The following is a 23,764-nucleotide window of genomic DNA, read 5'->3' on the forward strand; positions in this document are numbered from 1 at the left end:
AGTAACAAAATATTCAAAAATAAGAGCCAATTTTAAAATATCCATTCACTATAAAACACCTAAATATGAATTCAAATGAAATATTCTTTCTAAAATATGTCAATAAAAACAAGATCCCTCTGCCATTAAAAGAAAGTAACCTGCTAGAATACGAGTTAGAACATGGAATAACAGATTTATAGTCAGAACATTCATTAAACAAGAAGCATTTTTATAGCCTACAAAGATCCTCAGTAACTAATTCACACAGAAAATGAAACCCAACATGTATTAAAAAATCCGATACTATAGCTATAACATATTAAAATTTTAACATTATAGAATCAGTTTGACATCTAAAAAATTTAAGAGGAAATATGTCCCATCAGTTTATTCTATAACTGTAACTGCATTAGCAATATGCTAAAAGTACACTCAAAAAACCTAAATAAAGATCTATTTCATCTGATAAGAAACCGATAAGAGAAAATTGGTTCTTCAAAATGAAGCCAGGAGCTCACTAATAGCAAGATTTATTAACCTGAGCTTTATGGGCCTTTAAGTTTTGTGAAACCCTTGAAATCGTCTGTAAAATGTCATGTATTTGTGCATGCATATATGGTTAAAAATGTTCTCCACTTTCATTACATTCTCAAAGGTCACCATTCCAAAAAAGAAAAGACAGTCCCGTATCATCTTATAATTAAGTGATTAGTCCCATTTATCCATTTATTCAGATTTTCTATAAAGTCTTACACTACAAAATGTTTTCAATTTGGATAATTCTGGCATATAATAAAAATTTAAAGAATAAAAAGTAAATCTACAAAAACAATCTACTTTTTTAAAATAGCTACTTACCCTTTAAGGGTTCCTTAAATTGTTCCTCTGATACAATTTTTTCATTAGCGTGCGATGCTTTTACTGCTATTCTCAAATCCACTATGTTGTTTTCCTGTATTTCTTCAGTTGGTAGTTTTTCAAAAATGTTTTCAGCATAATTGATGTTATTCTTGAAACTATTAGGTGGTTCCCAAAATGAAGCTGAACACGTATCCAATGTAAAGGAACTTTGGGGATTACACTGCCCAACATCAGCCTTCTCTCTCAGAGTTACGTTTCTAGAATATAATCTTTTACGGATACAGCTTTTCCTTAAGAGGTTCTGGTAGACTTCTTTCCTCTTTACAGTTTTCTCTTTTTGCCTTTGTTTCTCAGAGCAGGTACAACTTATATTTTCCCTTCTATAACAATTTTGATCTAACAATGGGAAGAGAGGCTTCCCCTGTAATTGAGGCTGGATTGTAGTAGATCCAGTACTAACTCCATCATTAAGATGATCTGAATCTTTACAATACGCTGCAAAACCAGAAGCGACTAACATATCTGCCAAATTGTTCTTCTCATGAATGACCTCTACTTTCAGTTTTGTTTCAAGATTATATGTCCTAAACTGAAAAACTAAGCCTGGTTTACTTAGGAAATCTTGAAAAAAACTTTTGGCTTCTACATTCCAGTGTTTCCCTTCAGCAGGTAAGATACCATGTAAGATACAAGGATAACTCAACCTTGGTATATTCAAAAGTTCGACAGGAGCAACTTTCAGATTTTTTATATCTGAATAAGGTATGGAAACAGAAAATCCATAGTCGATCAACACAAGTAATAAAGATTGATTAGAGACCTCAGAAATTTCTACTCTATTCCACTGATCTTCCAATTCATATTTGAACAAACAACTTGCACCAGGAATTATGCACTCTTGAGGCACTCTTTGCAACTTTTCTGGTAGATCAGAAAGCAACACAAAGAGAGATTTCATTATGTCAAAGAAATCTTCTAACTGAACGCAGAAATCTGATGGATCAGAAATAGCAGTGGCAATACCAGAATATTGTTTTCCATTGTGGAGCTGGGCCCAAGTATATGATCTTGTTGTACAAGAGGACACAGTAGTCTTAGATTCCACACTCAAAATAGTTTCTGAAGATTTAAGTTTGTTTTCAACATGAACTTTATTTAAATTTAAATATTCCAAAAGTAACAGGCCATCTACCAGAATGTCTACTTTCCACACAGAGTCCAAATATTTCAGGAAAAGAATATTTATTTCCAAATGTGCAAATAAACCCACAATGGACTCAAATGGCCGGCTTTTGAAATTTTCAAACCAAATCCATTTACAAGGCACAGCTTGTCTTGGAATATTTCTAATTTCATTACTAAGCATCTTGGCATTACTGAAAGGTACTATTTCATACTTACCACAATCTACTAAAAAAACAAGCACTTTCTCATCAACACACTTCTTTGCTACTTTTGATCGATACCACTTCAAGGATTTTTTAGATTTTGCCAAGCACTCTAAACCTTTTTCAATATTTTCAATTGATAAAGAGGGTTTCTTTACTTCTTTGGCGATTAATACTGTTAAATCTGATAAGATTTTTTTATTTTTGGATAACTTCACATAAAAGATCCCACTTTTTGAGACATAAAGTATTTCAGACTTTTCAAGTTGTCCAGGTTTTAACTCTTCCAAAGGAATCTTAACCAGCTGTTGGCAGGATGGTTGAAGGATCCCAGGACCTTTACACTCGTTTGATTTTCCTTTCTTCATTTCATCATCCTCCCCAGAGCTTACCTTTTGAGAGACAGCCACGGGCAGCTGCAATACTGTTTTCTGTAGTTTTGAATATGCTGTCCATTTCAGTAATTCATTAATGATACACGTTCCGTCACAAATGATACTGACTTCCCATCTCCGCTCATGCTTTTTCAAAAATTCACAAGAAACTGTTTTGTTACTCACTTTTGATGTGAAAAAATCCACAGTGTTACTGTCCCATATTTCATCAGGCTCATTCCACTTGACTCCACTAAGAAAAGAATGGATTCCTAGCTGAGGAACAGTTAAGAATTCCCTCTGAAATTCATAAATTTTGGAAGCACTTATTACCGCAGTATTACCATAGTCAATAAATTCCACTTCAAAAGAATTTCCTGGCAAAATTCTCTTAATTACTGCTCTGTAGATGGCATGGTCACCAAAGTATTCTGCAATGACAAGGTCTCCCACCATAGGCTTCACTGATTTTCTTCTCTCTTTCACTAAATTTGCTCTGCTTCCATTTAGAGCATCTGTGAGTCTGATGATTACATTTGCATTCTCAGCCAGCTGGATATGGAAACTTGCTGGATTACTGATATTAGAAACATATCCTTTAACTTTGGCATTCAAATAGATTTGGGGTTGAGGAAGATCTTTGATCTGTGGTCTCATAAGATTAGATGGGTTTTGAGAGGCTGCTTGATTTAATTCTCCACTAAAACACTGTGATACAACCCTTACTGATCTGTGGCCCACATCATTTTCATCGAGAGCATGTGCAGATCCAGAGACACTTTTTACTCCCTTACTTTTTAGTCCACTACTCAAAGAGTTCACTTTGGTTTTTGACACCGGTTCAATTTTATAACAAACTGATGGTTTCAAAAGCTTGGCATATGTACTTCCAGGATTCATTAATTGATCTATTTTGTTTTCAGAATACATTACTAGATTAGTTTTATTTATCATATTATGATGATAATTGTTTTCTATTTTGCCTTTCAAAGAAACAGCAAGTCTTTCATTCTCACTTATTTTAGGACTCTTTTCCACACAGTGTGCTTGGTCACAATGTTTTTTTCCATAAGCATGAAGCAACATTTTAATTTCCTCATTTATATGTTGACAGCCATCATACAATTCTATACCAAGCTGGCCATCTGACTCCCTGGACAATATTATTGCCCTTAACGGTTTTCCTAAGAAGTTATCTTCAAACCAGCCATTGATTTCTGCTGGAATATCTACATCTCTAAGATCTGACAAAAAACACTTAATAGCTTGCATGGGTGTAAACAGCAATTCTGGAAACTGATCTGAAATCACCCTCAATGTACTTTCTTCTACTAACTGCTTATTTCCAAAGTCCACAAAATAGACCAGAAAATCAGTTAATGAATCCGTTGGCATTGCTAAAGCTCTGTAAGAGACACCATCTTCTATATACTTAGATATGCACAACCTCGTTTTACTAGGATCATATTTTGGACAATTTTTGAGGTTACTAATATCTACGATTTTTGTTTCTATCATCTCTAGGTCTTTAATATTTCTACTAAGTTGGCAATAAAACTTTTTGGGACTATATATGTGAGATATGTATATTTCTTCCTCGCTTCCAATTTTTATGTTAAAGGAAGAATAATAGTAACTGTAAAGACTAACTGAAGATGGGAATGGCTTTGATAACATACTATACTGTGCTGAGCCATGATTAATGAGAAATTCTCTTGCACTAGTAAGTGGAGAGTGTAAATCCACCAAGTTATATAAACAGTTTGGATATATAAGAGCTAAGGCATAAATGACACAAGTCAATAACCCTCCAGAGGAAGAAATAAAATTCCTAAAGTCTCTGCATGCTTCTCTTGTCCAACAGAATTTACCACTGATGTGTTCAACTAAATGGTTAAGACTACATCTGAAGGCTTGGACTTCTAAAACAAGAAAACGTGGGTTAATAGCACAAATATCTTTAACTAAAACCCTTTCTTGGTAACCATAATCAACAAATACTATGTCAAATTCTTTTCTTGATACTTGAGTCAAAATAGCAGCTCTATACCACTTCCCATCTTTGGAATACTTAGCAACACAAGCAATCTGCCCAGTTTGATAAGGATCAGAATGAATGCTGTAATAATCCTGAATTTGATCCATTAGTAATTTTAGGTCTTCTAACTTACATTGAAGCTGGCATGAAAAGTCTCCTGGGCCATAATAAGAAGAACACTTGACTTCAAGGACTGTTCCTGGTTTAAACATATATTCTTTATAAGGTCGTATTGATTCCGGTCCCACAGACAAGGTAGAAGGATTTCTTAAATCTGAGAAGTTAACAGCTGGGGACTTTAACAAAGACAAGTTACTGTCTTTTAGCTTATTTGAATGATACTTCTTAGGTTTAGGTCCTTCAAGAAGGGCAGATAGGACTTTAATATTAACTTTGTTTTTACACTTTAAATTTAACACTGAATATTCACTTACAGATTTGGGGAGACATTCTGGTTCTACTTCCCAATATTCTGCATATCCAGCTTGTAACATGAGAGAGACAACATCAGTATTTTCTGAGGCTTCAATACTCTGAATATTTACAATGTACTTGTCATCTTTTCTTGCTATAACTTGAAGCAAAATTGCTTTGTTCAAGACAATTTTTTTAAAATAGTCAATTGCTGCCTTAACCCATAAATCTTCAACAGGAAATATATGTGCAAGTGAACAGCACATGGCTAAGGCAGGCAACTCCCAAAACTCTGGAAGCAAAATTTTTACATCAAAAAATGGTATGGAATCAGTATTTCCATAATCTATAAAATAAACATTAATCTTATAACCATTAATTTCAGTGATGATAGCCCTGTAAAAGTATCTGTCCTTGCTGTATCTAGCACAGCATAATAATCCGGGCTCTGGATTTCTTAGAATCAGTTCATCATTTTCACACAAGTCATAAGATTTGTTTATATTTTTCATTATATCTTGAAGTTCATGCTGATGTTCATTAGTGCGTACCCAGAAATTTGATGGGTTTAATACATAGGCCACAAAAGCAATATAGGTAGCCCGTATGTCCATCTCTACAGTTTTAACAGGAAAACCTACTTTCAAAGTGCTTTTATTTAGAGAGTCTATCGGCCGTTCAATATTTCCAGTAAAATGCTCAACTGCAAAGCTGTTAACATCAGAAGCATTAGTCTCCTTAAACATATTAGAGATTTTTGATTCAGACACTGGACAGAGTACTTGTGTGCCTACAGTCTTCAGCAGACACTTAGAATTAGTTGTAGACTCCTGAGTTTGTAGTGTTACATAATACAAATGTTCATCCTTATTGAACCAGTCAAGGTGTGCATATACTATTTGTCCTAACAAAGCTTGTTTAAATACACTCAGTTGAGATTTTCTGGCATCTCTATCTGGACTGTGCAAATATGTCAGAGAACATGGAAATGAAAATAATGGTACTAAAATAAAATCCTGCTTAAGTTTCTTTACATGGATGGAGGGTATAGCTTCACTATTGCCATAATCCATGAACCAAATTTTCACTTGATTATTGGGCAAGAGCTGCTGAAGAATTCCTCTATGCCACTGCCCATTTCTTCTTTTGGCAACACAAAGTAGTCCAAAGTTATCACATGTGGGACTACTTTCTTGACTGGCTGTATCATAATGCAAAGTCATACACACTGTTAAGTTTTCTAATTCTGGAATCCATTTAATTAACTGACAATAAAATTTACTTGGGCTCAATGCAGAGGATATCTTTATACTTTCAATACTGCCTACTGACAAAGTTGGCTGCAAATTACCCAGAATGTGTTGAATATCAAGTGAAGCATCATTATTACTTAATGGTAATTCAGGTCTTTTATGTTTTAGTAAATCTGATATTTCCTGTGGGAATTCTTTTAACATTTCCACAATAAGACGAAACGAATCCCCATCAATAAGTCTGCCTAATTGTAATTCAAGAACCTGTGATATAATTTTTGGCACTTCAAGAAGAAGCATTTGAAGAGGCAAAACAGCTTGTACACAGCCTTTCACTTGTAGTCCTACTAATGACTTGAAGTAATTCAAAGCCTTAGGAGGCCATCTTTCCCCATTTGGTAGTATGTTGGCAAAAATACCAACTATTACCCGTGGCGGTAGCTCAAATAAGTTGCCACAGGCCGAAGCAACCTGTGTACTATTAACTTTTAGTTCTTTTCCATGATCTATGAGGAGCACTGTATAGAGTTCATTTTTCTTTTCCATGACTCTTCCTCTCTGCCATTCGCCAGATACACTTTCTTTTACCAAACAAAATTCATCAATGTCCACATTATTTTTTTCTTTTGGAATGTGCTGCATTTCCCGCTGTAATATGTGGTAGTCAAACTCACATTCAATATTATTTTTGCCTTGAAATTTCACCAGAATATCCTTGGGAAGACATTCTACATGTGATATTGTCAGATCCACGTCTAAAAACGTTGGTAACAGAGATGTAGAATCCATTTTCTAAAAGCAAATAATAAGTACTAATTAGCTTCTGGGCAGACAGTTGTTATGATTAAGTGAAATTAGCCTTCCATAAATTTGAAATTAGCCTTTTTACAGGTTCAGTATGTAAACATAAACCTTAAAATCCTTATATGCCTGGGGTTCCTGGTTAAGTGTCAGACTCTTGATTTCAGCTCAGGTCATGATCTCAGGGTCCTGAGACAGAGCTTGAGTTAGGCTTCATACTAGATATGGAACCTACTTAAGTTTCTCCCTCTCTCCCTCTACCCCTATGCTGCTCGTGTGCTATTTCTTTTTTAAAAAATTATGTGCCTGTTTTTCAAACTAAACATATTGGTTTAAAAATTATATTTTTATTTTGTTCAATATACCTAACTTCACTGCCTTCTACTTTCAAAAAATATGACTGAAATAACCACACTTGGAAAAATAGGAGAACAATTTTCTAGAAACTTCCAAGTTTCTCCTAGATATTAGACAGATGTAGTACAAGAAGGAAGCCAAGTAAAGGCAACTGGAGACTTCTTTCTACTGCTGTGAGAACACTATTTTCCCTCATGTAGACTTCTTCTAACAACCTATAACTCAAAGAGGTGAATCCTAGAAGCAAGGGCAGATGGTGAACCCACAAGGGACACAAGGTTTATACTCCCCACTCTCAATTAGTAACATTTGGACCCTATCAGTATCACTATACAACTTCTGGATTCTTCTTTGAGGGGGCAATAGGCTAACTCCTGAACACCATTAAGGAAAACCAGGCATGGAAAGACCCTAAAGCAACTTAGGTGCATCCGGGTTTTGTCACTGGCATGGCTGACCACAAAAAGTATGGAGGGAAAAGAAATCTTCAGCAGAGGCAAAGCTCTCTACTCTAACTATGGCTCCAGCTAATTTTCTCTAAACTGTTGGGACTCTAAAAGTAAAATCAATATTCAAGTATAAAATATTCCCCAAATTCAGGCTAGAACCAACATCTATTATTACAGGACACATCTCAGCTCCTACTTGACCTAGAGTTAATGCTTTACAACTATCAATTTCTTTTTATGATGAGAAAAATACTGGACCTTAAAAAAGAAAATCACTTAAAAAGCCAAGGAAATGCTCCTCTAAGGAATAAATATGAGACAGCAAATAATTGTTTTTCAAAAGTCTGATTTCTGTTTTCAAAAGGTCAAAAGAACACATTTTTATATGAGTAAGTGGTCAAGATGCAGCAACCGAATTAGAAAAATACACATAAGGAATTTAAAACTGCCATGGGGAAAGTCAACACAAAATAAAGGTAAACAGAATAGAAAAAAATTGAGAGAATACCCCAAAATTCAGAAGATAAAAAGAAATATAGAAGACAGGAATATAAAATCTTATCAAAGTATAAATGTTCTCCCAGAGATCAACAGATGTTTTTTCTAAGACTTAAAAGCCTAATTCCAAAAGCTGAAACTGGCCACTGGAAAGCTAGAGAAAGGGTTAAGATTTAGGGACATCTGGGTACCAACTATGGGTTTTTATTTCCTCCTACATAATTAATTAGGTGGTAATCACTATGGTCTGAACTACAGACTACAGCTATGCTTATTTGACCCTGGAGTCTAAAAAATTAAAAAATCAAGTCAACGGATTAAATTCACTAAAAACTTTCATTAGAATAAATCATAACACTTCAAGACAAGAAAGGCCTTAAGCGACTGTTATTTAAAATCACAGGCCTGTACTAAACTTCCAGACCTGAGTCAGTTTATAGATCTATATCATTCCTTATACAGAGGGAAGACCAGGTACTCAAGAAAGGATCCTGTACTAGAACACAAGAAAATTCTTCCTGGCATTCACCCAAAAGGTCATGTGACCATTCATCTAATAGGAAAAAGAAAAACAAAACACTTAAGTCTTTTAGGAACTACACTTCTCTTTAGGCATAAAAAGCAAATGTAGGACTTTTTTATTAAATGAAGGAATATATACAATATGAGCCAAAAGAAAACCCAAACACACAAAGAAGTTAAATGGCATACTCAAACTACCAGAAGCCTATTCCTCCACACTACTTAACCTTCTTTCAAACAATGTAAATGGCTTCATGTGGAGTTTCACAGGAGAAGGGAGAAAAAAGTCCGAGCCTAGTTTGCATATGCTCTCATCTAATGCCAGTAACATCTAGAAATTGCTGAAGCACTGGAGTGGCCTTGCCTGAGAATCAAAATGAAATAGTCACAATTGTAGAACTAAGAGTACATTTACTGTGCTTGAAGAAATTACTAGCATTAATAATCTATTCCTATTAATGGACAATAGCTAATTCCACAGGATGATTAGTAACTCAATGGAGAAAGACTGCAGGACTTACAAGTAAGTATGAAGAAGAGAAACGTGGATGAGCCCCTAAGAATTGACACCTAAGTGTGTAGGTCCTGTGTGATGGTTACCAAAGGCCCCTACTATGGAAAAGGGGTTTTGTTTTGTTTTTTGAGAGGGAGGATGCAGAGAGAGAGGAAGACAGAATTTCCACATTGAGCATGGAGCCCATCACAGGACTCAATCTCACAACCCTAAGATCATGACCTGAGCTGAAATCAAGAGCTGGATGCCCAACCAACTGAGCCACGCAGGTGTCCTGGAAAAGATTCTTGACTGAGGAGACAATCTATTCTGTAGGTGTCAGCTTCCTTAACCTACCTCTTCAATGCTGGCTTAATAGGATCATGAAGAAAGTTCCCAATGCCATGGATAAAGCTCTACCCTTGTGTTTTTGAAGCTTAAAATGTAACAATTCAGAGAATTAGGAGGAAAAAAAAAAACAGGGAATTTAAGACCAAACATGTTCAACTAATCTTTGACAAAGCAGGAAAGAATATCTAATGGAATAAAGACAGCCTCTTCAACAAACGGTGTTGGGAAAACTGGACAGCAACACATGAGAGAATTAAGCTGGACCACTTTTGTACACTATACATGAAAATAAAAGACCTAAAGATGAGACAGGAAACCATCAAAATCCTAGAGGAGGACACCTCGGCCACAGCAACTTCTTTTTTTTTTTTTTTTAATTTTTATTTATTTATGATAGTCACACAGAGAGAGAGAGAGAGAGGGAGAGGCAGAGAGACATAGGCAGAGGGAGAAGCAGGCTCCATACACCGGGAGCCTGATGTGGGATTCGATCCCGGGTCTCCAAGATCGCGCCCCGGGCCAAAGGCAGGTGGTAAACCACTGCGCCACCCAGGGATCCCCACAGCAACTTCTTACTAGACACATCGCTGAAGGCAAGGGAAACAAAAGCAAAAATGAACTATTGGGACTTCATCAGGATAAATAGCTTCTGTACAGTGAAGGAAGTAATCAAAAATTTGCAGATGTCATGGTAAAGTGTTAGTATCCATGACCTATAAAGAACTTATCAAATAGCACCCCCAAAAAACAGGTAATACAGTTAAGAAACAGACAAAAAGACATGAATAGACATTTTCCCAAAGACCTACAAATGGCTAGCAGACACATGAAAAAAGCCTCAACATCATTCATTGGGGAAATCAAAACCACAATGAAATACCACCTCAAACCCATCAGAATGGCTAAAATTAAAAGGCAGGAAACAACAAATGTTGGCGAGGATCCTGAGAAAAGGGAACCCTCTTACACTGTAGTGGGAAAGCAAACTGGTGCAGCCACTGTGGAAAACAGTATGGAGGTTCCTCAGAAAGTTAAAAATAGGGCAACCCGGTGGCTCAGCCGTTTAGCGCCGCCTTCAGCCCAGGGCATGATCCTGGAGACCCAGGATTGAGTCCCACATCGGGCTCCCTGCATGGAGCCTGCTTTTCCCTCTGCCTGTGTCTCTGCCTCTCTCTCTCTCTCCCTGTGTCTCTAATGAATAAATAAACAAAATCTTTTAAAAAAAAAAAAAGTTAAAAATAGAACCACCCTGAGATCCAACAATTGCACTACTAGATATTTACCCAAAGGATACAAAAATACATATGCACCCCAGTGTTCATAGTAGCATTATCAGCAATAACCAAAGTATGGAAAGATCCAAATGTCCATTGATGAATGGATAAAGAAGTTATGCAGATATATAAATATAGAGAGATAGATTTAGATATATATATTTAGGTATAGATAGAAATATTTAGACATATCCACACACAACGGACTATTACTCAACCATCAAAAAGAATGGAATCTTGCATTTGCAAGACAGACCTAGAGGATATAATGCTAAGTGCTAGAAGTCAGAGAAAGACAGATACTATATGATCTCACTTATATGTGGAATTTCAGAAATAAAACAGATGAACATGGGGGAAGGCAAGGAAAAAGGAGATAAAATAGAGAGGGAGGGATCCCTGGGTGGCTCAGTGGTTTGGCTCCTGCCTTTGGCCCAGGACATGATCCTGGAGTCCCGGGATCGAGTCCCACATCGGGCTCCCTGCGAGGAGCCTGCTTCTCCCTCTGCCTGTGTCTCTGCCTCTCTCTCTCTGTCTCTCATGAATAAATAAATAAAATCTTATAAAATCTTATAAAATAAAATAAAATGAAATAAAATAAAATAAAATAAAATAAAATAAAATAAAATAAAACAGAGAGGGAGGCAAATCATAAGAGAACCTTAACTACAGAGAACAAATTGAGGGTTACTATAGGGGAGGTGGGAGGGTGAGAGAATGGGTTAAATGGATGATGGGCATTAAGGAGGCCACTTGTTGTGATGAGCACTGGGTGTTGTATGTAAGTGAAGAATCACTAAATTATACTCCTAAAACCAAATATCATGCTATATGTTAACTAGAATAAAAAAATAAAACCAAACATGTTTTTAAGCAGTGGTTTTTTATACAATGGACATTTAAAGACCTAATTTAAACCAAGATGTTCTAGATCCAATAACCTTTACACAATATTCTATTCTTCAGACTATTACCATATTCATGAAAGTACTTTGCATACACAAGATTTAGATGTCAGGAAAGGATTTTTACTGAAGATTCAATTGTGTGAGATCTGGGGAACTGTTTCTTAGAATCAGATTCTAAATTTGTAAAATGAGAGGGCTGAATTAGAGTTTTTCAAACTTTTTTTTTTTGGCAACAATAGCAGCAAAAATCCTTAACCTAATGGAAGATGCAGAAAATAGAAAACCTAAAACTCCTATAAGTTGGATTCATAAATGGGATTTCTAGTCATTTCATAAGTTGATACAATTTACTTATTAAAAAGCCAGAAAATGATAACAAAACTAGTTTGATTAATACAACCTTCATCATACAGTTTTCCTTATCATTGTATTGGATAGCACAGCAGTAAATCAGGTTCAGACATATGAAATAAGTCTACAATTATATATGATCAGATACAGGTTCAAATATAGATAAAACCACAACTTAATAATCAATTAATCTGATGACACAAACTAGTGCTTGATCTTTACTTTTAAATTTATGCTATTTGAGGGTTGTCTCAGTGGCTGAGCATCTGCCTTCGGCTCAGGGCATGATCCCTGGGATCCTGGAATTGAGTCCTGTGTCAGGGTCCCTGTGGGGATCCTGCTTCTCCCTCTGCCTATGTTTCTGCCTCTGTGTCTCTCATGAACTAAAATATTTTTAAAGAAATAAATTTATATTATTTGGATGTTTTCTTTTGTAAAAAAGACTTTAAAATTAAATTCAAGTCAAAAATCAAACTCATGAATTAAACTTAAATAAAAATTCACAGCATCACAGTTCCCCTATGGTTTGTGGAAAATACAACCTATAAATGCCTTAAGAATAGATATGGAGAGCCCTTCTCACACTAAAATTCCCTGATTCTATAGAATACATATTACAGATGTCCTCTCAATGTTTGGCAACTAGCTACGAATTCACATCTAATAAGTCTAGACCAGTGAGATCCAACAGAAACAGCTGATCCATATATGTAACTTTAAATTTTAAAGTTTTAAAGTCTCTAAAGGAAATGTAAATGTCTTTCCTTCTATTTAGAGCTCCTTATAACACTATTATTTTTAAGGAGGTTGTCAGTACATTAGTGTAACTGATCTTCACGACAAGACTGTCACTTTTCAGGCCAAGAGTGTGAAGATAAGAAATTCAGGAGCTTGAATTTAGGTTCTGATTCACTCCAGTTCTCTATATACATTACTCCCACTGTTTCACACTGCTCCTTCAACTAAGTCACATCATTATGGACAAGCACTAAAAATGGAAGACACAAATCCAAAAACAGATATACAAACAAAATTGGGGAAAGCACCTTATGGAATAGAACCTGTTTACTAATTCTCTTTTTCAAAATGTAACATAGTTCTGATAAAGCTCTGATTAGCAGTACTCTGGCAAGGTTACCATGTTCCAAAAGACTGAATCAAATTAAGCATCTATGCCCTGGTTTTCCTTCTTTTTTCTCTATTCAATTGATTTCTAGGTCTTTTAGGACACTGATGCAGTAGAAATAAGACAGTATTTTTTTAATCTGCATATTTCAAACACAGCTTCCATTTTAACATTCCTCACCCAAGGGCTTTTGTGTCCCATAGGAAACATATGACGAGGTCTACAGATAGATTTTCTTGTCATAACTGGGCTGGGGTGGGGGCAGGAATAGCTACTGACATGTAGCAGGTAGAGCCCAGAGATGCTGCTAAATATCAGGGTATAGAGAGAAGCCCATCTCCCCACCCACCCACAAAAAACTTTTGTTCTGTTGTCCAGTCCAAATTGTCAATAGTGTGAAGGCTAAGAAACACTGCTTTACTGAAAGCAAAGGCAAATACCAGGGAGGTTAAGAGAACATTTTTTTTTTTTTTTTTTTTGCTAAAGAAGGCTTTCAAGAGACAAAACCTAAAGGCTACAAAAACAAGTTAATGCATAAAGTCGTAGGGAAAAGAAATGAAGCTAGGACAAAATTAAAATCCATATAATCTACCACATGCAAGATTTGCTCAGGTCAAGCATCTTCAATCATACTTGACTCCACTTTTTTGTACCCTACACACAATCCACCAGGAGAGCCTACGGGGTTTATCCTCAGAGCACATAATTCTGATGGCTTCTTCCATCTCTGCTGACACATCCCTGGCCCAAACTACCATCTTTTCATCTGTAATACCAGATTCCTAACTGATCTTCCTGCTTCTGTCCTCAGAACCTCACTAACCTTCCTTCTAACCTCACTAACCCACCACAACCCTTAGTCCTATAATCATAATGACCTTTTTTAAAATCTAAGACATAACATGCACTTCTATGCTTGAACACATCCGTAGCTCCTAATTACACACAGTGTGAAACCTAAAGCTGTCACAATGGCTTAGGGAGTCCTACAAGATCTAACCACTGCCCTCACTGCCACTGCCCCAACACATACACATGTTTTTCTATTATCTTATTCCTACTACACTCATTATGCTGTAGCTACAGTGCCTTTCCATTTCTCAAACTTCCTGCATCTGGGTTTTGGGCTTATTTCCCTCCAAGCACAGCTTGCTTCCTTACCACCTTCAAGTTTTTGTCAGATGTTTTCTTTCAGGTGAAGCATTTCCTGACCAGGACCCTTATACTCCTACAAATTAATGAGGAACTTATTATGGACTGAGTCTTTGTGCCCTCCCCCACAAAGTCATACATTGAAACTATCTCCCAGTGTGGTGGTATTAGAAGGTAGGGTCTTTGGGAGTTAATTAGGATTAGAGGAGGGCATGAAGATGAAACCCTCAGGATTGTGATTAGTGCACCTATTAGAGTCACAAAAGAACTTCTCTCTGCTCTATGCCATACAGGGATACCTTGAGAACACAGTCATCTAAAATCTGTAAACCAGCAAGTAGGCTCTCACCAGATCTGCAAACACCTTGATCTTGGACTTCCAACCATGCAGGATCATGAGAAATTTCTGTTGTTTACAGTCCAACTAGTATAAGGCATTTTGTCAGAGCAGCCCAAGCTAAAACAAACACCAAAGGGTGTTTATATAGCTTCTTTCAATGTTTACTATATTAGAAAAACATTTCTTAAATACTCATTTCCTCACACCAGTGAAAATGGTTAGAACTAACAAGGCAGCAAAGGGCAGATGTCAGCGAGGATCTGGAGAAAGGAGAACCCTCATACGCTGTTGGTAAGAATGCAAACTGGTGCAACAACTCTGGAAGACAGTATGGAGGTTCCTCAAGAAAAATAGAGCTACCCTAGGACCCAGCAATTGCACTACTGGGTTTTTACCCCAACGGTACAAATGTAGTGATCTGAAGGGGCACCTGCATCCCAATGTTTACAGCAATATCCACAACAGCCAAACTTTAGAAAGAGCCCAGATGTCGATCAACAGAGGAATGGATAAAGGTATGGCGTGTGTGTATATACACACACACACAGGACTACTACTCAGCCATCAAAAAAATGAAAGCTTGCCATTTGCAAAGACATGGATGGAACTAGAGGACATTATCCTTAGTGAAATAAGTCAATCAGTGAAAGAACTATTATATGATCTCACTCGTGGAATTTAAGAAACAAAACAGAGGAGCATAGGGGAAGAGAGGAAAGAAGATGATAAAATCTGAGAGGGAGACAAACCATAAGAGACTCCTTCTAATCATAAGAAACAAACTGAGGGTGGCCAAGGGATGGGGGTGGAGGGTAGGGTAATTGGGTGATGGACATTAAGGAGCGCATATGATGTCATGAGCACTGGGTGTTTTATAAGACTGATGAATCACCGACCTCTACCTCTGAAACCAATAATACATTATGTTAATAGAAATAAATTTTAAAAAATAAAGAGGCAGAAGACATGAGGAAAAAGATTCATTTCAAAATCATAATAAAGGGATCCCTGGGTGGCTCAGCGGTTTAGTGCCTGCCTTCGTCCCAGGGCATGATCCTGGAGTCCCGGGATCAAGTCCGCATCAGGTTCCCTGCATGGAGCCTGCTTCTCCCTCTGCCTATGTCTCTGCTTCTCTCTCTCTCTGTCTCTGTCTCTCATGAATAAATAAATAAATCTTTAAAAAACAAAAAAAAATCATAATAAACCCATCAAATAGGTTTTCATGAAAGATATTTTTCAAAACCAAGAACAGAAGAGGGACATGGTTTTTACAATTTTTGCAAATCTCAATGTCTGCTTGATAGAAAATAGCTGGATTCTCTGAGCTGCCTCAACATTGTGTTTCAATAGGCTATTTTGGGTAAAGTAGGTGAATAAAATCTGGCCACACACAGATATGTAATTAGAGAAGAGAGTAGTATTTTAGTAGCTTTAGTAGCTTTTTCACAGAACTGAAGATACTCTTCTCTAATAATCACAAAAACTCAATAAGGGATAGTTTCTTGGACATTATTTACAACATGGAAACATTAAACCCTATAAATGAACTTTTTGTACTCCTAAGATCTCTTGGGATTTGAATGGAGTTTTAAAATATGAATGATTTGCTTGACGATACTAGTTCAGAATTATGCAGAACTTCCATATACTGACATACTGCATTACCCAATATCTCAAAAATCAAATATCACAACCAACCTCATCAGACAACACAAGTATTGAGAAGCTCTAAAGCTTGAAGGGACCGGCACAAGTTTTCCAACTTTATAATTTTGGCTTTAAAGCGTGAATTTAATCATAAATAAATACAGTCTGTTTTCCTTAAAGTATCAAGCTTCCTTCACTCACTTGAGTAAAGGTCTACAAAATACTCAATCTGAATAACCATAGTTTGTCTCCTGAGGTGGAACCTCATAATGGTTGTGTAACTGATCAGCAATAAAAAGGTACAAAGTATTGATAACCACCACATCATAGATGAATCTCCAAATTACTCTGGTCTACTTCTCCCTCTCTCTCTCTCTGCCCTTTTCCCTATCCGCCATGCTTGTGGTCTCTCATGTTCTCTCAAATAAATCAAATCTTCATTTAAAAAAAATTAATGTGAGCATTCAGTAATAGTTGCTTCAGAACTTGTATTTTATACAGATTTGAAATATTACCAGTAAACTTAATTTTTCTTGTTAAAAAATTATTCTGAAGGAAAGCAAACTAAGAATGTATACTGCATTCCATTCATATGAAATTCTAGAAAACGCAAACTAATCTATAATGAGGGAAAGCAGACCAGAGTTGCCTGGGGAAGAGCCAGAACAAACTTTTTTGGGTGTGATGGGTAGGTTTATTATCCTAATTACAATGGTTTCATGAGTGTGTACAGGCTTCAGTGTCATCAAATTGTACACCTCATGTGCAGTTTGTTGTACCTGAATTGTATTTCAGTAAGCCTGTAAAACACACCACCCAACCTAAATGGTTATATAGGTGGAAGAGATTACAGAACACTTTGATTCTTTCAATTGCTACCGAAAAGAAAAAGAAAAGAAAGAAAAAAAGAAAGAAAAGAAAAGAAAAGAAGAAAAGAAAAGAAAAGAAAAGAAAAGAAAAAAGAAAAGAAAAGAAAAGAAAAGAAAAGAAAAGAAAAGAAAAGAAAAGAAAAGAAAAGAAAAGAAAAGAAAAGAGAGAAAAGGAAAAGAAAAGAAACAATAGATCTACCATCAGTGACTGATGCAGGTCTTAGGAATCCTGTAGAGTTAGGGGGTTGGAGGGTGGGTCAGAGTAATAGGGGGACAACACTAACAATATCCTACACATGTACATGAATACATGCTCGGTAGGCACACAGATGAAGGTATGAAAGGTAAAGGAGGAGACAGCCAAGGAAGGGCAGAAGCGGGATTAACCTGACCTTCCGTTTAGCTGACCCTCTACAAAGTGTTTGCATTTCTTCTTCAAAATCCCAGAAGGTTCCTTCCACAGTAGACATTGCTGCTAGAACCATCGGGCTACAGGTGTCCCAGCGATTCATTGCATCTGTATCTTTGGGGTAAATCCCCAGCAGTGCAATTGCTGGGTCGTAGGGCAGGTCTATTTTTTTTTTTTTTTTTTTTTTTTTTTTGGCAGGTCTATTTTTAACTCTTTGAGGAACTTCCACACTGTGGAAGGAGCTTCGGTGTCCATCGAAAGGTGAATGGAGGGGATCCCTGGGTGGCTCAGGTTTAGCGCCTGCCCTTGCCCCAGGGCGGGATCCTGGAGTCCCAGGATGGAGTCCCACATCAGGCTCCCGGCATGGAGCCTGCCTTTCCCTCTCTCTCTCTCTCTCTCTCTCATAAATAAATCTTTAAAAAAAAAAAGATGGATAAAGAAGATGTGGTCTATGTATACAATGGAATATTCCTCAGCCATTAGAAACGACAAATACCCACCATTTGCTTCAACGTGGATGGAACTGGAGGGTATTATGCTGAGTGAAGTAAGTCAGTCGGAGAAGGACAAACATTATATGGTCTCATTCATTCGGGGAATATAAATAATAGTGAAAGGGAATATAGGGGAAGGGAGAAGAAATGGGTAGGAAATATCAGAAAGGGAGACAGAACATGGAAGACTCCTAACTCTGGGAAACGAACTAGGGGTGATGGAAGGGGAGGTGGGCGGGGGGTGGGGGTGACTGGGTGACGGGCACTGAGGGGGGCACTTGACGGGATGAGCACTGGGTGTTACTCTGTATGTTGGCAAATTGAACACCAATAAAAAAAATAAATTTATATTAAAAAAAAAATCCCTGAATGTCAAAAGTTACTTCCGAATATGTATTAAAGCAGGACACCAATGACATGACTCAGCCAAATAAATAAATAAATAAATAAATAAATAAATAAATAAATAATTCTTCAGAAGAGCACTTGCAGTCTGTGCCCTTCCATCACCACAAGGAAAGACGCCTGGCCATAGTCTCGGCCATCAGGGAAGCGACCCTGGGGGATGCCTCCCTGCAAACGGCATTTGTGGGGGTGGGGGCGGGGGGCGGGGCGCAGGGGCGCTGAGCGGCTGACACCGTTGGCGGCCAGGTGGGCCCACTCGCCTGGGCTCCCCCTCTGGGACCAAGGCCACAACGGGTCAAGGAACAAAGCTGGGGGGGGGGGCACCCAAAACAATACAGCCTAGCGCAGGCTAACTGCCATACAGACCTACAGAGAAGCAGTGGCCAGGCCTTTCTTCCCGAAGCTTCTAGAAGAGCGCCAGGACCCAAGATGGCAGCAAACCTGAGACTCGGTCACCCGCACCCCACCCCACCCCACCCCACCCCACCCCCGCCTTTTCTGGCCTAGGGTGCATGCGCAGAGCGTGGAGGCTGCGAGGGGGCGGGAGGCGCGCGAGGCTCACAGGTGCGCGTGGTTCCTGCGGCCCCAGGGCGAGGGCGGAGGGTGCGTGGGGCCCAGGGAGTGCGATGCCCAATCTGAGCTCCAAATTCCACGCGGACAATCTCACAGCTTTGTCCACCCGAGTTAGGCTCAAGCCTGCATTTGACCTGGATGAGAGCCTTGGGGGTGGGGGGGGGAGGTCCTCTGTGTAGGGCGTAGGGTGGTGCAAAGAATGATGGTTTGTCATGAGAGTATGGCACATTGGGGTGGGGTCACCCGACTTCTCTGGTTGTGCAAGGATGGCAGAGCACGCGAACAGACACACCACGTGGCTTTCCCACGGTGGAAACCCAGGAGCCCGGAATGAATTTACAGATTAGAGAAAGCAATGGCCAGTTACTGAGCACCTGTTCATAACATACTTATGTATATTATTGCGTTTAATTACATTTCTCTGTTTTGGAGAGACTTGAATTGGATCTCTGGTTAGATACTAGTAATTTATTATGTGACTTTCCTAATCTCAATAAATGTATTGGGGTTATGCAGGGGAAAGTCCTTGCTTGTAGTAAATAAACAACAAAGTATTGGGGGTGATTGGGTATGATGTCAGTAATATACTTTCAAATTATTGGAGGTGGCATGTTCTTTCTACTACTCTTGTACCTTTTCTGCAAATGTGAAATTATCCCAAAAGAAAAAGAAAACCTTAATTTAAAAAATTATGCTAGCTTCATAAAATGAGCTGTGTGACTCTATTTTTCTATATTCTGTAGCAGTTTATATTACACAATGATTAACAGTTCCTTGAAAGAGTAGAAACTGATCCATAAAGTCATCTAGACACAGGTATTTGGAGGAAGACAAAATCTTTGACTTTGTCATGCAGATCAACTGTTCTATTCCTTGAATTAATTTTGTCAGTTTATTTTTTCTATCAATTTATCCATTTCCCCTAGGTCTTCTAATTTATTAAAGTATGAACTTAATATTATAAGCATATTATTTTAAAATATATGTCTTTCATTTTTCCAGAGATGACATACATATGGTCAACAGACAAGTGAAAAGATGCTCATCATTACTTATATCAGGGAAATGCAAATCAAAACTACAATGAGATTATCACCTCATATCTGTCAGAATGGCTAAAATTAGCAACACAAGGAACAACAGGTGTTGGCAAGGATGTGGAGAAAAAGAAACCATCTTGCATTGTTGGTGGGAATGCAAACTGGTGCACCCACTGTGGAAAACAGTATGGAGGTTCTTCAAAAAGTTACACTACTGAGTATTTTCCCAAAGAATACAAAAACCCTAATTCAAAGGAATACATGCACACCTATGTTTATAGCAGCATTATTTACAATAGCCAAGATATGGAAGCAGCCCAGGTGTCCATCAGTTGATGATTGGACAAAGAAGATACGGATATTACTGAGCCATTTAGAAAAAAAGAGAAAGAAAGAAATCTTGCCATTTGTAATGACATGGATGGAGCTAGAGATTATAGTGCAAGGTGAAAAGTCTGTCAGAAGAGGACAAATATCATATAATTTCACTCATGTGGAATTTAGAAAAACAAAGCAAACAAAGGGGGGGAGAAGAGAGTAGAACCAAGAAACAGACCCTTAACTATAGAGAATTGATGGTTACCAGAGGGGAGGTGGGTGGATGTAAATAGTTGATGGGGATGAAAGAGGGCACTTGCTGTGATGAGAACAGGGTGATGTGTGGAAGTGCTGAATCACTATATTGTACACCTGAAACTGATATAACATTGTGTTAACTAACTGGAATTAAAATGAAAACTCTAAAAAAGAGAGAAAAAATAATACAGTAAAATCTATGTCTGTGACCATTCCCTCCTTTATTCTGTATTTGTTTATTTATATCTTCTCTTTTTTTTCCTTGACAGATCTTATTAATCTTTGTTGGTTTTACTTGTTCTAATTGTTCTCTGATTCATGTATCTTTCCTATATCTGTATCCTTTCCTTTTAAGTTTGTTTGTTCTGTTATTTAGCTTTGAGTTTGTTATTTACTTTGAGTTTGTTCTGTTATTTACTTTAGCTTCTTGCATTGGAAGTTTACTGTCTTTATTTTTTTTTTATTTATTTATTTATTTATTTATTTATTTATTTATTTATTTATTTATTTTTAAGTAGGCTCCATGCCTAACGAGAGACCTGAATTCTTTTTTTTAATAATAAATTTATTTTTTATTGGTGTTCAATTTGCCAACATACAGAATAACACCCAGTGCTCATCCCATCAAGTTCACCAGAGAGCAAGACCTGAACTCAGATCTAGAGTCAGAGGCAGAACAGAGGGAGCTACCCAGGCACCTCCTACTGTCTTTACTTTTAACCTGTCATTTCCTAAAAAAATGTACTTAAGCTATAGAATTTTCCTGTAACAATTGCTTTAGTTATATCCCTTAAGTTTTTATGGCATTATTCAATTATCATTCAGTTTTAAATTTTTCTAATTCCTATTGAGATTTATTTTGTAGTCTGTGGGTCAAAGATCATTTTTATTAACTTCCACACATGTGAAGTGTTTTGTTATCTTTTTTATATTAATTTGTAACTTGTATTAATTGCACTGTAGTCAGAGAATATGGTATGTGTAATACTGAGTATTTAAAATTTCTTGATACCTGCTTCATGACCTAGTGTCGTCTTTTTTGAAAACATATACCCATCACAACAAGTTGTTAATTTTTCCAAGTATCAGGTACAGAAAGTGATTTTTGTCAGCTTTTTGTAAATCTGCCAATTTTTGCTTTCTACATTTTGATTATATTTTATAAAGTACACAAAATTCTGATGAATTTACCATTTTATCCATTTGTAATAATCTTCTTCAAGTCCAAAAAGGTTTGCTTTAAAGTCTATTTTGTGTGGTATTGATCTAGCTATGCCAGCTTTCATTTAGTTGGTATTTGCCTTAGTTTATCTTTTCCTGCCCTTTTTCCTATTAATCTTCTGTGTCTTTATAAGTGTCTTTTGTAAGTAACATGTTGTTCAAAGTTTGTTTTTTTGTTTGTTTATTCAATGTTTATTTATTCAGACATAGAAGCTTCTTTTTACCTTTGGTCTGTTGACATTGATTGTGGTTTCTAATATTTTGTGATTCATTCCTATCATTTTAAGTGTTAAGTTTTTGATACTTTTTCTAGGTTTCTCCGTTATTGTTTGCTTTGAGAGGGACTGGAAATTTCTTTTTAACTCCTCCTTCTCTACCCCACCCCCATCTGCCACTTTCTTCTTTACCACTTGGGAAGTTATTCTCTCTGTTACCATCTTTTAGAGATCACCCTACAATTTGTAACGCTTATTGAATTCTGAAGGAATTCTGAAGTTAATCAGTGTGTTTACCCTCCTCTTAGACAATACAGAGACCTGGGAGCATTTTAACTTCAATTATCACCTTCCCCTTTCTAACTTAACTGCTGGGAGGAATTTCTGTGAACATCTGATGGACCATCTGTCGCCTATACTTAAATTACTCCTACTCATCCTTCATTTCTCAGCTATAATGCCACTTCCCCTGAAAAGACTTCCCTAGAGTCTGGGTCAGTAGTCATCAAACTGGAACCCTGCACTTAGAAATACCCAAAGACTTCCCAAAAGGGTGATAGCATAATAGTTTTAAAGGATTCAACTTCCAAACCCTCACATTTCATGTGTAGTGTTTCCTAATCTGATCTGCCTGAGAACCAAGCTACCCACAAGCCTGAAGCATATAGTTAGTCCTCCTTTTCTCCTTCCCTTTCATCACTGCCCTGTCCCTACTTTGTGAAATAAAAGTATGTCTCTATTACCTCTATTTACCATTATACTTGATTTAGCCCTGGAGTATAAATCCCCCTCAAACACCAAACAAATAGTCAATGGTTCAAAATATTAGCAACAGTGAAACTTTTAGCTGTGCCTTTCCCTGTATTATTCAAATTTTTCTGAAAAGCAAAGCATTAGAAATGGAGTGTTTTGGTGCATGTCAGGTTGTTAATAGACATAATATAGAGTTAAAGGAGAGTAGAGTTGCCAGATTTAGTAAGTAAAAATACAGAAACCTAGTTACATTAGAATTTCCGATAAATCTTTTTCAATATACGGATTCCCCAGAAATACACTGAAAAATTATTAGACCCTGAAATTCAAATTTAACTGTACATCCTGTGTTTTATCTGACAACCCTAGCTAATATTAAAAACAATATTCATTTTTTTCTTTCATCTCTTTGACCTTTTGAAAAATACAGTGTTCCCAAGGGGGGGTTCTATTAGCACAAACCCAAACTAAAAAATGTAAGTAAGAACTTTTAAAGCAGAGATACTTTAACCAGGCTACAAACTCATGGCAAGGGTCTTTTCCTTATTTAGCAATATATCTTATAATTAGAATAATTATCAGAGCGATGCTTATTAATATGTTGATTTGAAATGAAAAGTAAAGTCAAAC

General features: G+C 37.0%; 1 protein-coding gene across 13 annotated transcripts in view; it reads right to left on the reverse strand.

Annotated features, from left to right (window-relative positions):
- Window positions 1-6,978, reverse strand: part of TDRD15 (tudor domain containing 15) — a 248,681-nt gene extending 241,703 nt beyond the window's left edge. For all 13 annotated transcript variants that reach the window (XM_077843990.1, XM_077843989.1, XM_077843985.1 and 10 more), the window contains exon 1: window positions 841-6,978. In XM_077843990.1, coding sequence (XP_077700116.1) covers window positions 841-6,952 — 6,112 coding nt within the window. In that variant the 5' untranslated portion in view covers window positions 6,953-6,978. The remainder of the gene's footprint in view (window positions 1-840) is intronic.
- Window positions 6,979-23,764: the final 16,786 nt, after the last annotated feature.

The sequence above is a fragment of the Canis aureus genome, chromosome 12 (assembly GCF_053574225.1).
Source record: "Canis aureus isolate CA01 chromosome 12, VMU_Caureus_v.1.0, whole genome shotgun sequence".
Taxonomy (NCBI): Eukaryota; Metazoa; Chordata; class Mammalia; order Carnivora; family Canidae; genus Canis; species Canis aureus.